The sequence below is a fragment of the Gymnoscopelus microlampas genome (genome assembly GCF_963454915.1).
Source record: "Gymnoscopelus microlampas genome assembly, chromosome: 8".
Lineage (NCBI taxonomy): Eukaryota > Metazoa > Chordata > Actinopteri > Myctophiformes > Myctophidae > Gymnoscopelus > Gymnoscopelus microlampas.
This window is the reverse complement of record NC_139945.1, coordinates 15,079,356-15,094,303: the sequence shown is the minus strand read 5'-3', so window position 1 is coordinate 15,094,303 and position 14,948 is coordinate 15,079,356. Positions and strand designations below refer to the sequence as shown.

General features: G+C 40.4%; 1 protein-coding gene across 1 annotated transcript; it reads left to right on the top strand.

The window, feature by feature from the left end:
• Positions 1-2,353: 2,353 nt before the first annotated feature.
• capns1b (calpain, small subunit 1 b) lies at positions 2,354-14,289 on the top strand. The gene is made up of 11 exons (XM_084063806.1): positions 2,354-2,501; positions 4,148-4,209; positions 4,541-4,577; positions 6,027-6,119; positions 10,534-10,591; positions 11,047-11,111; positions 11,367-11,435; positions 12,177-12,255; positions 12,504-12,620; positions 12,939-12,997; positions 13,473-14,289. Exons 2-11 carry the CDS (start codon positions 4,160-4,162, stop codon positions 13,497-13,499), a joined length of 654 nt encoding a protein of 217 aa, XP_083919932.1. The 5' UTR covers positions 2,354-2,501; positions 4,148-4,159; the 3' UTR covers positions 13,500-14,289.
• The last annotated feature ends 659 nt before the right edge of the window (positions 14,290-14,948 follow it).

Here is a 14,948-nt window from a genome sequence, read left to right as displayed (position 1 = left end):
TAAGCCTTCAGATTTTATCAAAATGTCACGCAAATCGGTACACATGATCTGTATAGCCAAGTGATCAAGATGGATCTTTTTTTTTTTTAACGTTTTGTTTATTCGTTTTTGTTATTTTACATACTCATAGGTAGTACAGACATTAACTGAAGCAAATAAGCAAATAAACAGAGTATCTCCAAAAAAAATAATAACAGACAACAAAACTAATACACAACGTAAAATCTCAAAAAACATGTATGTATATAGAAAACAGTCCATGATCTATAAACGCTACATCGAGTTAGGCACAGGTCATTGAAAGCAATTGTACATGTCAGTGAGGTGATAAGTAGGCACACACCAAGGGTTCATCATATATCAGATTGGATACTTCCATATATGCAGGTTACAGACTCATTCAGGTTCCGTTGGGGGATCGATCTGTTTGATTTTTCATATTCCATCCTGATTGGCTAACATTGACATATAAAGTTTGCAGGAGTGGCCCGTTTTGAACAAAATGCCGCAAATCATGAACGCAGCGTCCGATTGCGGCATCATTCCCATCGCAACGTTAGTTCCATAGAAAGAAGAGTGGGGAGAGAGAAGAAGAAGAGGGGAGGGGGGCAAGTGGGAAGGAGATCGAACAAGAGAACAATAGAAGGCCAAACAAGTTATCTACATATTTACAAAGTACCTGAGATAAAGAAACTAACTAAGGTGCCTGAGCATAGCACCAATGTATGTATACTGTGCATGATATACTTATAGACGTTAAGGTGCATAGACAGAAAAAAAAAAGTGCAATAAAAAGAAAAAAAAAGAAAAAAAAGTTTGTGCATTATACGCCACCCTTTTAACACTGCCCTATTATAGCGCCACCAGGAGGACGATTTTTCTTTTTTATATAACTCCTACAAATTTTGTCCAAACATCATGCAAATTAGTACACATTCCGAACATTGCTGGCCCACAATAACCTACCTGACCTGGCGGAGACCTGTGCTCCGAGGAGCACTTTTTCTAGTTTATACTTAATACATTATTTAAGCATTAATTCATCATGAATTCCTTGTAATTCATCATTAATTAACATCATTAGTTAATCATTAGTTAAGCAAAGTGACTTCATACATGACAAGGAATTCATGATGAATGAAAGCTTAATTAATGCTTAATTAACACTTAAATAATGTATTACGTAATCATAAATTAAGCGTTAATTACGGGTACCTTATGAGCAAGTGTGTTACCGAGATATGGTGAGAAGTTCCATCACCCGAGGGAGACTCGGAGTAGAGCCGCTGCTCCTTCACTTGGAAAGGAGCCAGCTTTAGGTGGTTCGGGCATCTAGTACGGATGCTTCCCGAGCGTCTCCCTAGGGAGGCCCTCGCTGCATGTCCCACTGGGAAGAGAGACCAAGGACCAGATGGGAGGATTACATCTCCACACTTGCCTGGGAACACCTGGCCAGTGGAGGAAGTGGCTAATGTTGCTCAGGAGAGGGAAGGCTGGAGCTCTCTGCTGGAACTGTTGCCCCTGCCGGCCGCGACCGACTCTGTGTAAGCGGTTGAAGATGGATGGATGGATGAATTGTCACACACATACGTACGTAACACAAAGGACAATAACAATAACTTGTACAAAGTAAACAAACAAGCAGAAGACACATATGGACATACCATTTGTGCTTTCTGGCCAGAATATTCAGGAGTTGTTACATTTACTTTTTCTTATTTTGTATTTTGTAGAGACTCCTTTTGACATAGACAGAGGTCCTTTCACCTGAAAACTCTGTTTGAAAACTCTGTTTGTTCTGATTACGTGCACCTTAGCCTCGATCTCCAGGCTTTTATTCGTGCACCTTAGCTCAAACAGCTGTCACGTGATCTGTCTATACAGCAGGCCATAATGCAAAGATCTGAACAGCAGATGTCACTATTTTACACCAAACAAATACAATATCTCACCCAAAATAAAAATATATCCACAATTTAACACATTTCAAGAAAAATAAACAATAAAATAAAATACCACAAAACCCATCTCTAGGACTGCTATTGCCATGGTTCACATGATGTTTCAGGGCTAGGACTGCTACAGACTGTTTAACAATGTCCTGCTACAGTAATAAAACTATTAAAACAAAACTACTAATGCCAGTGTTACGTCACTCAAAATAGTAAAAATGCTATTTGTTTGCACTCGTTGTTAAAATGAATCATGCAGACGGTCACATGTTCCAGCGCCTATATTCGCTCTGTACTATTCACACTGGGTGTGGATACAGACAGTAGTGTAGGCTACACTAGTGGGCTGGGTTCAGTGATGATGCATTGAAAAGGAACTTGAGCTCATGAGCTGTTTGTAAAGCTGGTTTTTCATGCATTCTGTTCTGTGGGAGGAGGGAGTGACCTTCTACCAGACAGACACACTGACTGAACTGTCTTTCTCTCTCTCTGCTCTATACTACTGTCACTGTCTCTCTTCCCTTGTTCTTCACAGAGGAAAACAACTCCGTAAGTATTCCAATCGTTAATTTTTATTTTTTTATATTCATAGTTTTGGTTAGACGGTCCTTTTTCACCCGAAAGGTGTGTGAACTGGGCGTATGTATGTGAGATTGTGCGGTGTCGACACTTTAATAGGGGGAAGACTTGTGACTGTGAGTAGAAGTCCTGGAAGAACTATTAGTGTTAAATCTTTTTTTTTTGTACGGTAGGTCTAGGTGGTTTATGTACATATTCTATCTATATGCCCATGTTTGTTCCATCGCCCCGACGGGGCTGCCTCCAGTCCTGATAAACTAGCCTACTGTTGAAGAGTTTGGAGGCGTTGCTGGGCTGGAGTTTTCCATAGTGTGTTCCCCTGCATGAAGTACTATAGTTGTCGTAGTTGCACACACAGACTGCAGCTCTTTCTCAAATGTGTTTTATTGATAAAGGTTGTTAATTATTGATGCAGTATTATGATACACTATTTATATTTGTGTGTAAACCATGGGGCTGCTGTGCTGAGAAACAGCAAACACTGTAGATAAATAAATAACTGTATTTAGTCTATGAAACCGTTTTCAAAACCATTGTTTTAAAAGTGCTTCACAAATTAATTAAATGAAGAGCAAAGTACCCTACAGTAAGGATGAAAGCCAATACAAATGAACAGATCAGAGGTAATATGGTAATATAACAACTGTGGCAAAGACATGTGTTCTGGTATGTCACTGCATTTCTTAACCCAGTGTGGGCTATACTATACTAGCACTCTGATCACAGGTTAACATTTCTACATTTCTAATGATATAGTTTGGGTTTGACTTTTTACAGAGATATTGTTACAGAGTACAGTACATAATTAATATATTGATCAAACACTGCCTTCCATGTAAACTTACCTGTTGCCTTTTTATTGTGCAAGTTACACCGGCTTGGTGAGTTTACAATTAAGCACCCAAGTGTCTGTACCTGATAGCCTTGTTTGATCTGTTGGTTGATAGGTGTGGCATTTTGAAAGGCAGGGACTTGACATGGCAAAGAAGTGACATAGTGTTAGATTACTGTGCCTAATGTAGAGAAGTGTGTTTTGCAAAACAGTGTGTGTCCGGTGTTTAGCAAATTGTGTGAAGCTGAGCATGTGCTTATAGTTGTGCACATCTGGGCTGAGCTTTTGCTCCTTGAGTGCTTGTGTTCACTAACTGTGTTACCTTTAATGTTAGAATTTAATAAATCAGAAAAAAAGTAATCCCTATACGGCAAATAGTGAATATAGCCAATATATAGCCATCAGGTTCACAATGTGTCGCAATGTGACACATGATCGTGTAGATCGGCCATTTTCAATATTCAAGAGGGTTTTATTATCCAAAACATTTAATGTTTTTTTTTTACGTTTGCCTATAGTGACATACCCAAAATAGGGACACCAGAGTTAATGGTGTTAGTCTTGTTTACGGTGCTTTGTTGTTTGCATCCAAATTAGTTTGAAGGTGTTAATGAAATACAGGTTCTGGTAGGTATGTGGACGGTCCATGATTATTAATTATGACCTCTTTCTTTTTGATTCAGTCATTAAATACACTAATCCTTTAAGTTATGTTCTCTGTCTGTCTGTCTGTCTGTCTGTCTGTCTGTCTGTCTGTCTGTCTGTCTGTCTGTCTCTTTTTCAGATTAAAATCAGGATGTTTGGTCTTGCAAAGAAACTCATAGGGGGCATTGTGGATATTGTGAGGTGAGTGCTCTCTGTCTCTCTCACACACACACACACACACACACACACACACACACACACACACACACACACACACACACGCACACGCACACGCACACGCACACACACACACACATCACTTGCTCTCTGTTTCATAGTAGTTTTAATACTACATACTACTATGGGGTCAGTTTGTCAGTCAGTCAAACAGATAGTCAGTCAAACAGACTGTCATTCAATCAGTCTCATCAGTTCTATCAAGTCACTGAGCCATTCAGACAAACAGCCTGTCAGGCATTCTGTCAGACTCAGAACACAGTTACTGTAATAAATGTGTTTTTCTCCTCTACAGCGACATCGATCCTAGTCAGTTTGTGCCTTCAGATCCAGTGAGTAAACCGCCACTACCTTCAATTCTATTCCTTCATATGAACTCTGTGTTCAGCTATATTCCATAATAATTTTATGAACTCAAACATTATGCGTTTACTAGGGGTGTGCCGATATATCGTCCCGCGATATATCGCGATACGTTTTCGCGACGATATGTATCGTTTTGGGGAAAAAAAATATCGTTTTTGAATTTTTTATTTTTTTTTACAATCATAATAATCAGGCATGCAAACGGCCCCGAAGTGAAAAGAGTGACAACATGTTTTTTTTTCGGGTCAGGTGTCATACTATTTGGATTCAAAACGGCTATTGTAGCTGAAAAGCTACAAGTTTGCATGTCTGAATAATGCAAAAACAGAATTATTTGTTTGCATTTTCTTTTTTTCTCCTCCATATATTTTCATAATAAAAAAAGTGCGTATCGTATCGTATCGAAATCGTATCGAAGTTGTGAGCCAAATATCGTATCGTATCGTTTTGTGAAATTAGTGTATCGGCACACCCCTAGCGTTTACACATTATTAATGTGTGTCTGTGTTAGTCAGTGTTAGAAGCAGATGCACTGAACAGGGTGACGTTTGGATTAATGGCAATTTAAGTCCCAGGCTCACAGGGGACCTCAGAGATGCTATAGTTTATGAATTATTAATACATAGTGGGGGTACAGTGGCTTCTTGGTCATTGTTTTAGAAGTTGTTTTACATACTGATATCACTATGATCACTATGAACTGATGATATCACTGCAGTTAACAGTTATGTACTCCTCACAGATAAACAAGGCCAAATATGTTTGATTGATTGATTGAATGCTCTATTAACAGTTTGCAAAAAGTACAGAGGTACAGTTATACAATAATGCTAAAAGAATAACTTAAAAACGCCTGAGGGCTTGTTTCCATAGTGGTCCTATGTACTCAATTCGTCAAGACATATAAGACATACAATATATACAAAAAATCATCAATACTGGGAGCAGTAAAAGTATATTTACAGAATATGGGGGGGGGGGGGGGGGGGGTAATTTATTTTGGCAAGCTAGTAGACTTGTCTTGGTCCAGTTGCAAATTGCAGACAGGTGCTCTTTCATGGCGGTTTTGAAGGAGGGTAGGGAGTCACACTTTTTGATGGCTGATGGTAGGGCATTCAACATTTTGGTGGCATAATAGTCGAATGAATTTAGTCCAGTGTAACAATATTGTAGTCAGACAGACATGGATTTAAGTGTCGTATGAAAATGAACTCTTTAGGATGTAGAGTCACAGTTGATTAACTGAAACTTTGATATTCCTGAGTGGAAGTTTTCTTGTGAAAACATTCTAAATGCAATTACTGTGAGGAATGTGTGTGTCAGCGTTCTGTCGGCTCTAACAGTAGCGGCTGTGTGTGTGTGTGTGTGTGTGTGTGTGTGTGTGTGTGTGTGCGTGTGTGCGTGTGTACGTGCAGCCCCCTGCACGTAGACCCCTAGTCTACGCTGAAAGCCACGAGAGCGATGAGGAGAAACAGTTCAGACAGGTTTTCCGCCAGCTGGCTGGAGAGGTGAGGACAAAATGTTTCATATATGTGCTGCCAAATGTCACAAATGTCACTTTTAAAACATTATGCAATTGTACGAGATTGATGCAAAGTTGTTCATAACAAGCTCCAGAACACGTGCAGTAATATGTATAACGTTAACGTACATGTTCTTTGGGGTGCAGCAGGGGTCAAAATAGGATGAACAATTGTGAGAATCAAGACGTGCGACTCCACTTTTATCGTGCCAAACAACAGCTTCATTATTGCAATGTTCCAAGTGCAACCAGAGGGTATTGCCACACACAAAGCTGTTCATGTCAGTAAGCCTTGAGTCTTATCATGTGGTCAGAGAGGCTTCAAAATAAGTTCAAATTAGAACTATCTGAAATGGCTTCACAACTCTCTCTTTTCTACAAACGCACACATGAAACTCGTAGACACATAGACTTGTGCACACATAAACAGAGATGCAAAAATAGATTTGCATAAATGTATACACACAAACGTCTCACACATGTCTCTCACACACACACACACACACACGCACACGCACACGCGCACGCGCACACGCACACGCACACGCACACGCACATACACACTGCTTTCTAGTTATCTTCCACAGTTTTTGTGTAATGAGTTGTTCCATCAGAGTGAGGGGTTTGTCTAAAATGCTGTACAGTTCTTGTTATTGACTTGGAATCGTCAGTACTGCTTGGATGGATTGTTATTTGAGGAGGTCTATGGTAACTGGTTATTTTTGCCATCTTGGCATGGCTGGTATTTCCTCCTGTGGTCTACTGTATATTTGGCAACTGCAGACCTTAAAGGTACAACAATGTAACTACAGAGTTGTACAGATTCATAGAAAAATAAGCCTTCTGGTGCATTACTGTAAGTGTGTAACAGTGTCTGTATCTGAAAATTCATAAATCCATAAGTGTCCATAAATCCACCAAATATTAGTGTCGTTGAGGTGGGGAGGAGCTTTACAATGTTTGTTGGGTTTACAAACTGCAGCCGACAAATCCTTGTGATTATGCCTTTAAACAGCTTCAGTTGATTGGTCTGTTAGATCTTCTTGTTGTGGTCTGCACATTGGGATTCATTGTCTGCTTGCTTGGTACAGTAGCTAGTAGTAGTTGCCTGTTAAACAGTGATACAAGTGTTACACTTGTTTCTCAGTTTGTCTGTCTGTCTGTCACTAACTGCCTCTCCGCCCTCTATCTTGACTGTCCATCTGTCCATCTTGCTTGAGTGCATTCCACACCCCTCCCTCGTTCCCTCCACCCTCTTTCACTTCTTCCCTCGTTCCTCTCTCCCTCATCAGTGTCTAGTCTTGTTTGCAGTGTGGTATTCCTCCAGTCTGTCAAAGTAGGCAGGTCCTACCAGTTGTTACCAGGTGCTCGAAGAGCGCCTGAGTCTAAGAATCGTCAGAGCAGAGGTCGACATATTACAGATTTGCATTAGACATATTTTCGACACATTTGCGTCATTGGCTGTCCTGGCTGTCCTTCACTCCTTGAAGCCAATGGCCACACGAATGGGGTGACGGCCCGCCCCCCCACAGTAACAGCCCTCCGCTCTCCGCTCCCCTCATTCACACTGCAACAGTTGCAGAGCAGACAGTGCAAGTTGTACTGCAGCCTCAGGCTAACACAGTTAGCCTAAATGCTAGCGTGCTTCATTAGACCTAGTTTGGCTATTAAGTTATTATTTGGCCATGTTCACACTGACTTCAATCTTCGCTATTGTTGGGAAGACCTGTGTGGTGTCTAAAAATGTTGCCACCACTTATATAAAAAACATTATTAGCGTTTCGCGTCGCAAATTATGTTGCCAGGTTTGGCGAGAGAAATAAGCATTCCGAAAAACAAGTAATCAGGTCTATGAAAACAAACACACACACACACACACACACACACACACACACACACACACACACACACACACACACACACACACACACACACACACACACACACACACACACACACACACACACACACAGCACCTGGTAGAATATGACTTCAAGTCATTTTCTTTCTTGTTTTAATCCCACATGCAGTTTGAAGTTGGTTCTCAACTTAAATACCAGGGAGCCAGAGTACAGCTGGTTTGAATTCCAGTTGGCCAACCGTGGTCTAATTTCAGCATAATTTATCACTTGCGATCGAAATGGTTACCCGGCATCCCTAAAACCATCAGGCCACCCTGAAACAAAAAGTGGAATGCTTGAGAGCCGACAGTAGAGAGCAGAGTAGCTCACGTAGCCAGAGACTCACTGCTGGACTGACATTAGCCTATTTCCTCCAGGAAGTATTTTGATGATATCGATCTTGACCTGTGGTATTATTTCATTACAGTCTTATCACAGAGGATGGTTGGGAGCTGAGAGCATGAGAGCATTAGAATGATGGTTCCCTCGGTGCAGTGCTTCTGTACGGGAGGCATACGTTAATCCGACATCCCATTTCTCCGACTATGTGGCATCCGCGTGCGGTTAGGGTTAGGGTTCGGGTTTGGTACAGGGTTAGCATTGGAAACATCGGAGGCATGCGCTGTCGGAGGAATGCGCTGTCGGACTAACGTATTGCACCCCTTCTGTACTAGGTCTCAGTGCTCAGGGGTCCATTCAGCAGCATTCAAATTCAGCTGGTCTTCTTTGAGCAGAGCATATCACGGATTGCACAGTACAATACATACTGTACCTCACAGTAGATTGACTGGCATAAACCACAGTTTGAGACATGCTTCAGATCAGGGTGGAAGCTAGCCGACCTGTAAATTAAAGCTTAAATGTAAACTGGCACTGGTTTGCTGCCCTGGTTAGGCATACTGTAGACAGACTGACTTTGATTGTATGGTGAGGATGTTTTGTTGATGCCAATATAAACTTTAATCACTGACGCAGATTTGTTTTTGTTTTTATAGCGGTACAGTCCCTGGAGGTACAGTAGCGCCAGTGTAATATTTTTGTTTTTGGCAAAGTGAGTTAGAAGTAGTAGTAGTAAGTTACAAGGTGTGTCTGTCTTTCTCTCTCTAGCTGTCTCGTTGTTTAAATTCCTACCATTGTGTTGGGGCAAGGCCCTCCCGTCTGAGTGTTGTTTTATGTACTGTGGTGGGGATGCGTGTGTGCACATGAGTGTTTGAGCCATGATGAGGGGTGTGTCTGCCAGTTGGACCACATTTCAGCCTGCAGGGTGGGACCACGCAAAACTGAGAAGTGACAACACTAAATAGTGATGATGAAGATGAAATTAGTATTATAATAGGCCTCAATGGGGCTTGGCTACTTGCCCGCAACCAGGGGCCCTGGTTGTACACCATGCCACTGGGACAGGAACCTTCTCCGGTTTCCGTAGCATGGGGACACCTTGATGTACAATTACACCCCCTGGACATGACGCTAGTATGTCACAGGGAATTACCCCCAGTCCAAACCCTTGGTGCTGAATGCAAGTAGTGAGGCATTGGGTACCATTTTTATAGTCTCTGGTATGACTTGGCTGGGGGATTGAACCTCGATCTCGCAATCTCAGGGCGGACACTCTAAAAACAAGTCCACTGAGCTGGTGTGAAGAGTCAGTTAAAAGTGTAGCCTTTCCTTTTTATAACTGACTCTGTTTACTGTGTCGGAAAAATCATTTTTGGCTTGTTAAAAGTATTCTATGTTACATTTTTTTCATGTTGTCAACATAGCCCATGAAAAGTTAATTTCTCCTACTTACTGTACATAATGTACATACTAACTTTGGTCAGCAAAATGCATCATTGCAATGAACCCAGGCATTGTATTTTTTCCCATAAGAACTTTATAATTGGACTGCGAATGCTTTGTCTAGGAATAAGATTCCCAAAAGATATAAGTAATCAAATAATTGGTTTGGTGGTGTGTCTCACTAATGAATTATGTAAATAATTGTCTTTCTTCCATATTATAAAATGAAATGTTATGTTTTTGATTGCTGGGTAAATGTATTAAGGAATTTATGTTAATCATTTACGATCATTTTGTATTTTATTACCTTATTTTACCATCTTGTTATGGTCTAAATGTATTGCATAGAATAAAACATGCAGATTACTCTATTGTGAAAATAATCATTAGCTGCTGCCCTAGGCAGAAGCATGAATGGAAAATTATTAGAATCCCAAGGCAGTTGTTTTCATTTTTTTCATTTTAGATATGAGTCATAAGCTTGAATATAGACCAAAGGAAAATGTGCTTCCATCATACTTACTGTGTGAGTCACGCTTTGATCCCTTGAGTCAGTTTAGTTTAGACTGTCCCCTCCTCCCCCTCCTCCCATTCCTTTACAGAAACAATGTTGACCTCACCCTGTGTGTGTGTGTGTGTGTGTGTGTGTGTGTGTGTGTGTGTGTGTGTGTGTGTGTGTGTGTGTGTGTGTGTGTGTGTGTGTGTGTGTGTCCACAGGACATGGAAGTGAGCCCCAATGAACTAATGAACATCCTCAACAGGATTATCTCCAAACGTGAGTTTGTTGTGGCATCAACATTAATACATGTGCTCCCTGCGGTAGCACATGTATTGAGGTTGAGATTCTCAACTGTTTTAACTAATAATAAAGGACCCCCGGTTTGATATGCATTAGAAGGCCATGGATCCCCATTTGATCAAAAAATGTATCTGTGGGGCCCAAATCTATACAGAAATCCTCAGTGTTAATTGAACTCTGAGAGTATACAAATAACCAAATGGCTGTATGGGTTTCAGAGTTACAGACCTGTAATGGTCCCTTTGGTTCCTAACTATCAATCATTTAGCTGGGGACTCCCTGGAAGCCCCTCCTCAAGGACCCCCGGAGGTCCCCGGACCCCATGTTCAGATTCACATCGGCTCTACTATGCAGTTGGTGGACTCTGGTTGGGAATGCTGCTATGGTTGTGTAAACAAACCAATGGGTGTGTGTGTTCTGTGCTGTTTCAGGCGGGGACTTGAAGACTGATGGCTTCAGCATTGAGTCCTGCAGGAGTATGGTTGCCGTCATGGATGTATCCTGATCTAATAGAAACAGTCAAGGTGCACAGTAAAATCTTTAGTGTTCATTTAACTAAATTATTATTAAATTGAATTGAGAGAGAATTGAGAGAGAGAGAGAGAGAGAGTAACACACACACACACACACACACACACACACACACACACACACACACACACACACACACACACACACACACACACACACACAGCTATGTCAGCCTGTTCTGTCTGTGACCTGTCATGGAGCCTTGACCCTGCTGCTTCAGAGCGACAGCACCGGAAAACTAGGCTTCCACGAGTTCAAATACCTCTGGAACAACATCAAGAAATGGCAGGTCAGTTCTTTTGTCCTTTAGTTTTCATCTGTTCAATCTGCATGAGCATGAACAAAAACACACAAAAAAACATGTTTTTGAATAGATGAATGGTGTTGGGCATAATTACTCCAACCGGTTCTCATTAGGGTAACCGGAAGACTCGCCCCAAAACACACTCGCCCCTATTTCTTTCGTGGACCGCTCTCCCCCAGCGGTTCTTGTAGTCTTGTATTATCGTATCGTATCGTATCGTATCGTATTTGTTTTACTGAGGTTAAGGTTAGGAATAAAGTTAGGGTTAGGCATAGTTTTACTGAGGTTAAGATTAGGAATAAGGTTAGGCTTAGGCATAGTTTTAGTGAGAGTACGTTTAGGAATAAGGTTAGATTTAGGCATATTTTTACTGAGGTTAAGATTAGGAATAATATTAATAATAATAAACTTTATTAGTAAAGCACCTTTCATGACATGAAATGCAGCTCAAAGTGTATGTATTATGGGTTCCTATCCCTGCACCACCTCATAATCTTAAATCTTGATAACAGGCCCAACTTTTTCTGAGCATTGTAAGTCATTACAACCATATTTGCGTGGTTTAATCCTATTTTATTCACAATTTGCTGTAAATAATTGCTCAGGGGCAGTATAGTATGAATAAATATTTTGGTTAAGAGTGTGTGTGTGTGTGTGTGTGTGTGTGTGTGTGTGTGTGTGTGTGTGTGTGTGTGTGTGTGTGTGTGTGTGTGGGTGTGTTTTCAGGGTACCTATACGACCTTTGATGCTGATAAGTCTGGTATGATCTGCTCCAAAGAGGTTCCTAAAGCCTTCAAGGCTGCTGGTAAGATACACACACGGGTGTGTCTACAATAGTGTATATGTGTGTTACAAATTGTCATTATGAAATAATGTTTATTAAGTACAAACGATTTTTTTCAGTTTTCTCTGTATAAGCTTAACTCTATATTTTTTGTCGGATGTGTGTGCTGTCCTCTCCCATTGTTCTTATCTAACAGTGTGTGTGTGTGTGTGTGTGTGTGTGTGTGTGTGTGTGTGTGTGTGTGTGTGTGTGTGTGTGTGTCCATCCAGGTTTCCCCCTGAATGACCAGCTCTTCCAGTTGATTATCCGTCGCTATAGCGACGAGAACGGCAACATGGACTTTGATAATTTCATTGGCTGCATGGTGCGCCTGGACGCTATGTGCCGTAAGTCTTGATTATCTCATTTCTTTCACTCTCACGTCTCTCCATTCTCTCCTCTCCTCTCCTCTCCTCTCCTCTCCCTCTGCTGCCTCCTCCTCCCTCCCTCTCCCCTCTTCATCACTCTTTTCTGTCTTTCTTCTCATCCTCTGTCACACCTCTTCTTGTTCATGTCCTCCTCCCCTCCTAATGAATCAAACTAATATTAACTGTTCATTTGAAAATGGGATGAATGGAGCTTATTAGATTTGTATACACAGTATATACATGTATATGTGAATATGTATCAATATATATTGAGTCTGTGTGTGTGCATGTTCCCAGGAGCCTTTAAAACTTTGGACAAGGACAACAGTGGCAACATCAGTCTAGATATCAAAGAGGTAATACATTTGTTTAAAATTAATATTAGACTATTCTTATAGTAGATAATAAGATCTAATATGTTGTTAAACCACATTAATCCTGGTGTCAGCATTGTGTGCTATTCTTTTGCAAGATTTTCAAAACATTTAAAATATTTTAAAATGTGTTTACATTATAATACAAAATAATAGGGCTTGAATGCATAATCCATCAAAACCGGGAAAGCATTTTACATTTTTGTGTTGGCTATTCAAATAGCAGATATACAAGCTCACAGCGTGTCACTTCGTGCCGTGCTGCGAGCTTGTACATCTGCTATTTTAGTTTTTTTTTAAAACATCTTGAAAGTTTGAGAACTACTGATTTAAAGGGCATTTGTAGAATCGGCCTCAGGTCTTAATGAGATCAGAGAGTCACATGGGATATAAAGGACTCCATACATGTTGTGGGCATGAAGATAATGAGATGTTTCTCTGTCTCTCTCCTCAACAGTGGCTTCAGTTGACCATGTACTCTTAAACCAACGGAGGGAATGCTGCGCAGGATGCTCGTCTTGTTTTTTCATCTCAAATCTTTCTCTCTCTCTATTTCATTATGCTACTAGCTAAGAACAGCCTAGAAATAATGAAAGTCCATACTTAATGAGTTTTATTTAAAACATTTTTCTTCCATTTTTTTAAATGTTAGAATATTTTTTCACTGGTTTGCAAGCAACTTAAAATAAACTCCTTTTCTGTCTAGTTACATGCAGTATAAGGGACAAATGACACACACACACACACACACACACACACACACACACACACACACACACACACACACACACACACACACACACACACAGAGTTCAGATTAGTATGTTTCTATATTTGATATTTACAGCCCTGTAATATCAAATTTACAGTGTATGTGAAATCCAGACTCGAGTCTGAACACCTTTTTTGTTCTCTGTGTGCAAGTCCTCCTCCGCATTTTAACTTTATTTGTTTACAAATAGGCAATGATATTTTTAACCCCAAAGTCAACCTTGAAAAGGAATAATGCTGTATAGTATGTTGTTAAACAAAGATATATAGGCTACTATAACTATAGGACCAAACATGATTGATGCTGCTATTGCACTATCCCACCACCAGATGGCGATGCCACAACGTAAAGGAAAATACCCCAAAGTCTCCGTTACTTTTTCTAGTTGACTAAATGCTAGTCGTGGCTTTACAACTTGACAACTTCCCTACTTTTTCAAACTCCTATGTAATGTTTAATCTCTGAATAAAGTGACAATACTGACATGTATTATTGTGGTGTACATGTGTGTTTATCTGCACTTTTTTTTATCCTACTATAATTCTAGTAACCTCTGTAGTGGTGAAGCTGCAACCCGGTTCTCCTCAGTGGCTGGAGCAATTGCTCTGATTTTGCACACAGCCATTGACCATTACCATCTGAAACTTCAATTTCATCAAATCTCAGCTTCTTCTTATTATTATTTATGTGTGAAAGAATGTCGCCTCCCGGGTTGCCAGATCATGTGCGCATATCCCCCCACGGATGCGTCGACCGGGTATGGTCTAGTTATGTAAACTAAAGGAACGTTCAAACTGGATCTGGGTAATCTCGGTCATGTTATGTGTTTGGGTTATGAATATGGACGTTGTTACGTATTAAATACAGTGATGGAACGTAACTAGTACATGCACTCACTCAAGTACTGTACTTAAAGTGCAGTTTTTGGTATTTTTTACCTTCAGTATTTACAATCAATGTCCAATACTTTTACCTCTACCCCATCTCAGAGGAAGATATTGTACTTTAAATCCAGTACAATGATATGAAAACTTTAGTAGTTACTTAGTAGATTTTGATTATTGTAAAACACACAAACCACTTCAGCCCTATAGATATACAGTATTTCGGCCTTTTGAAAATAGCAGATCTACAAACTCACAATGCTTGCATCATGACTGT

Bases quoted from the DNA above. Each gene is read 5' to 3' on its own strand.
- capns1b (XM_084063806.1), top strand. From the start codon at position 4,160: ATGTTTGGTCTTGCAAAGAAACTCATAGGGGGCATTGTGGATATTGTG. The intron at 6,120-10,533 runs GTGAGGACAAAA...GTGTGTCCACAG, and splicing joins TCCGCCAGCTGGCTGGAGAG to GACATGGAAGTGAGCCCCAA. The intron at 11,112-11,366 runs GTATCCTGATCT...CTGCTGCTTCAG, and splicing joins GTATGGTTGCCGTCATGGAT to AGCGACAGCACCGGAAAACT.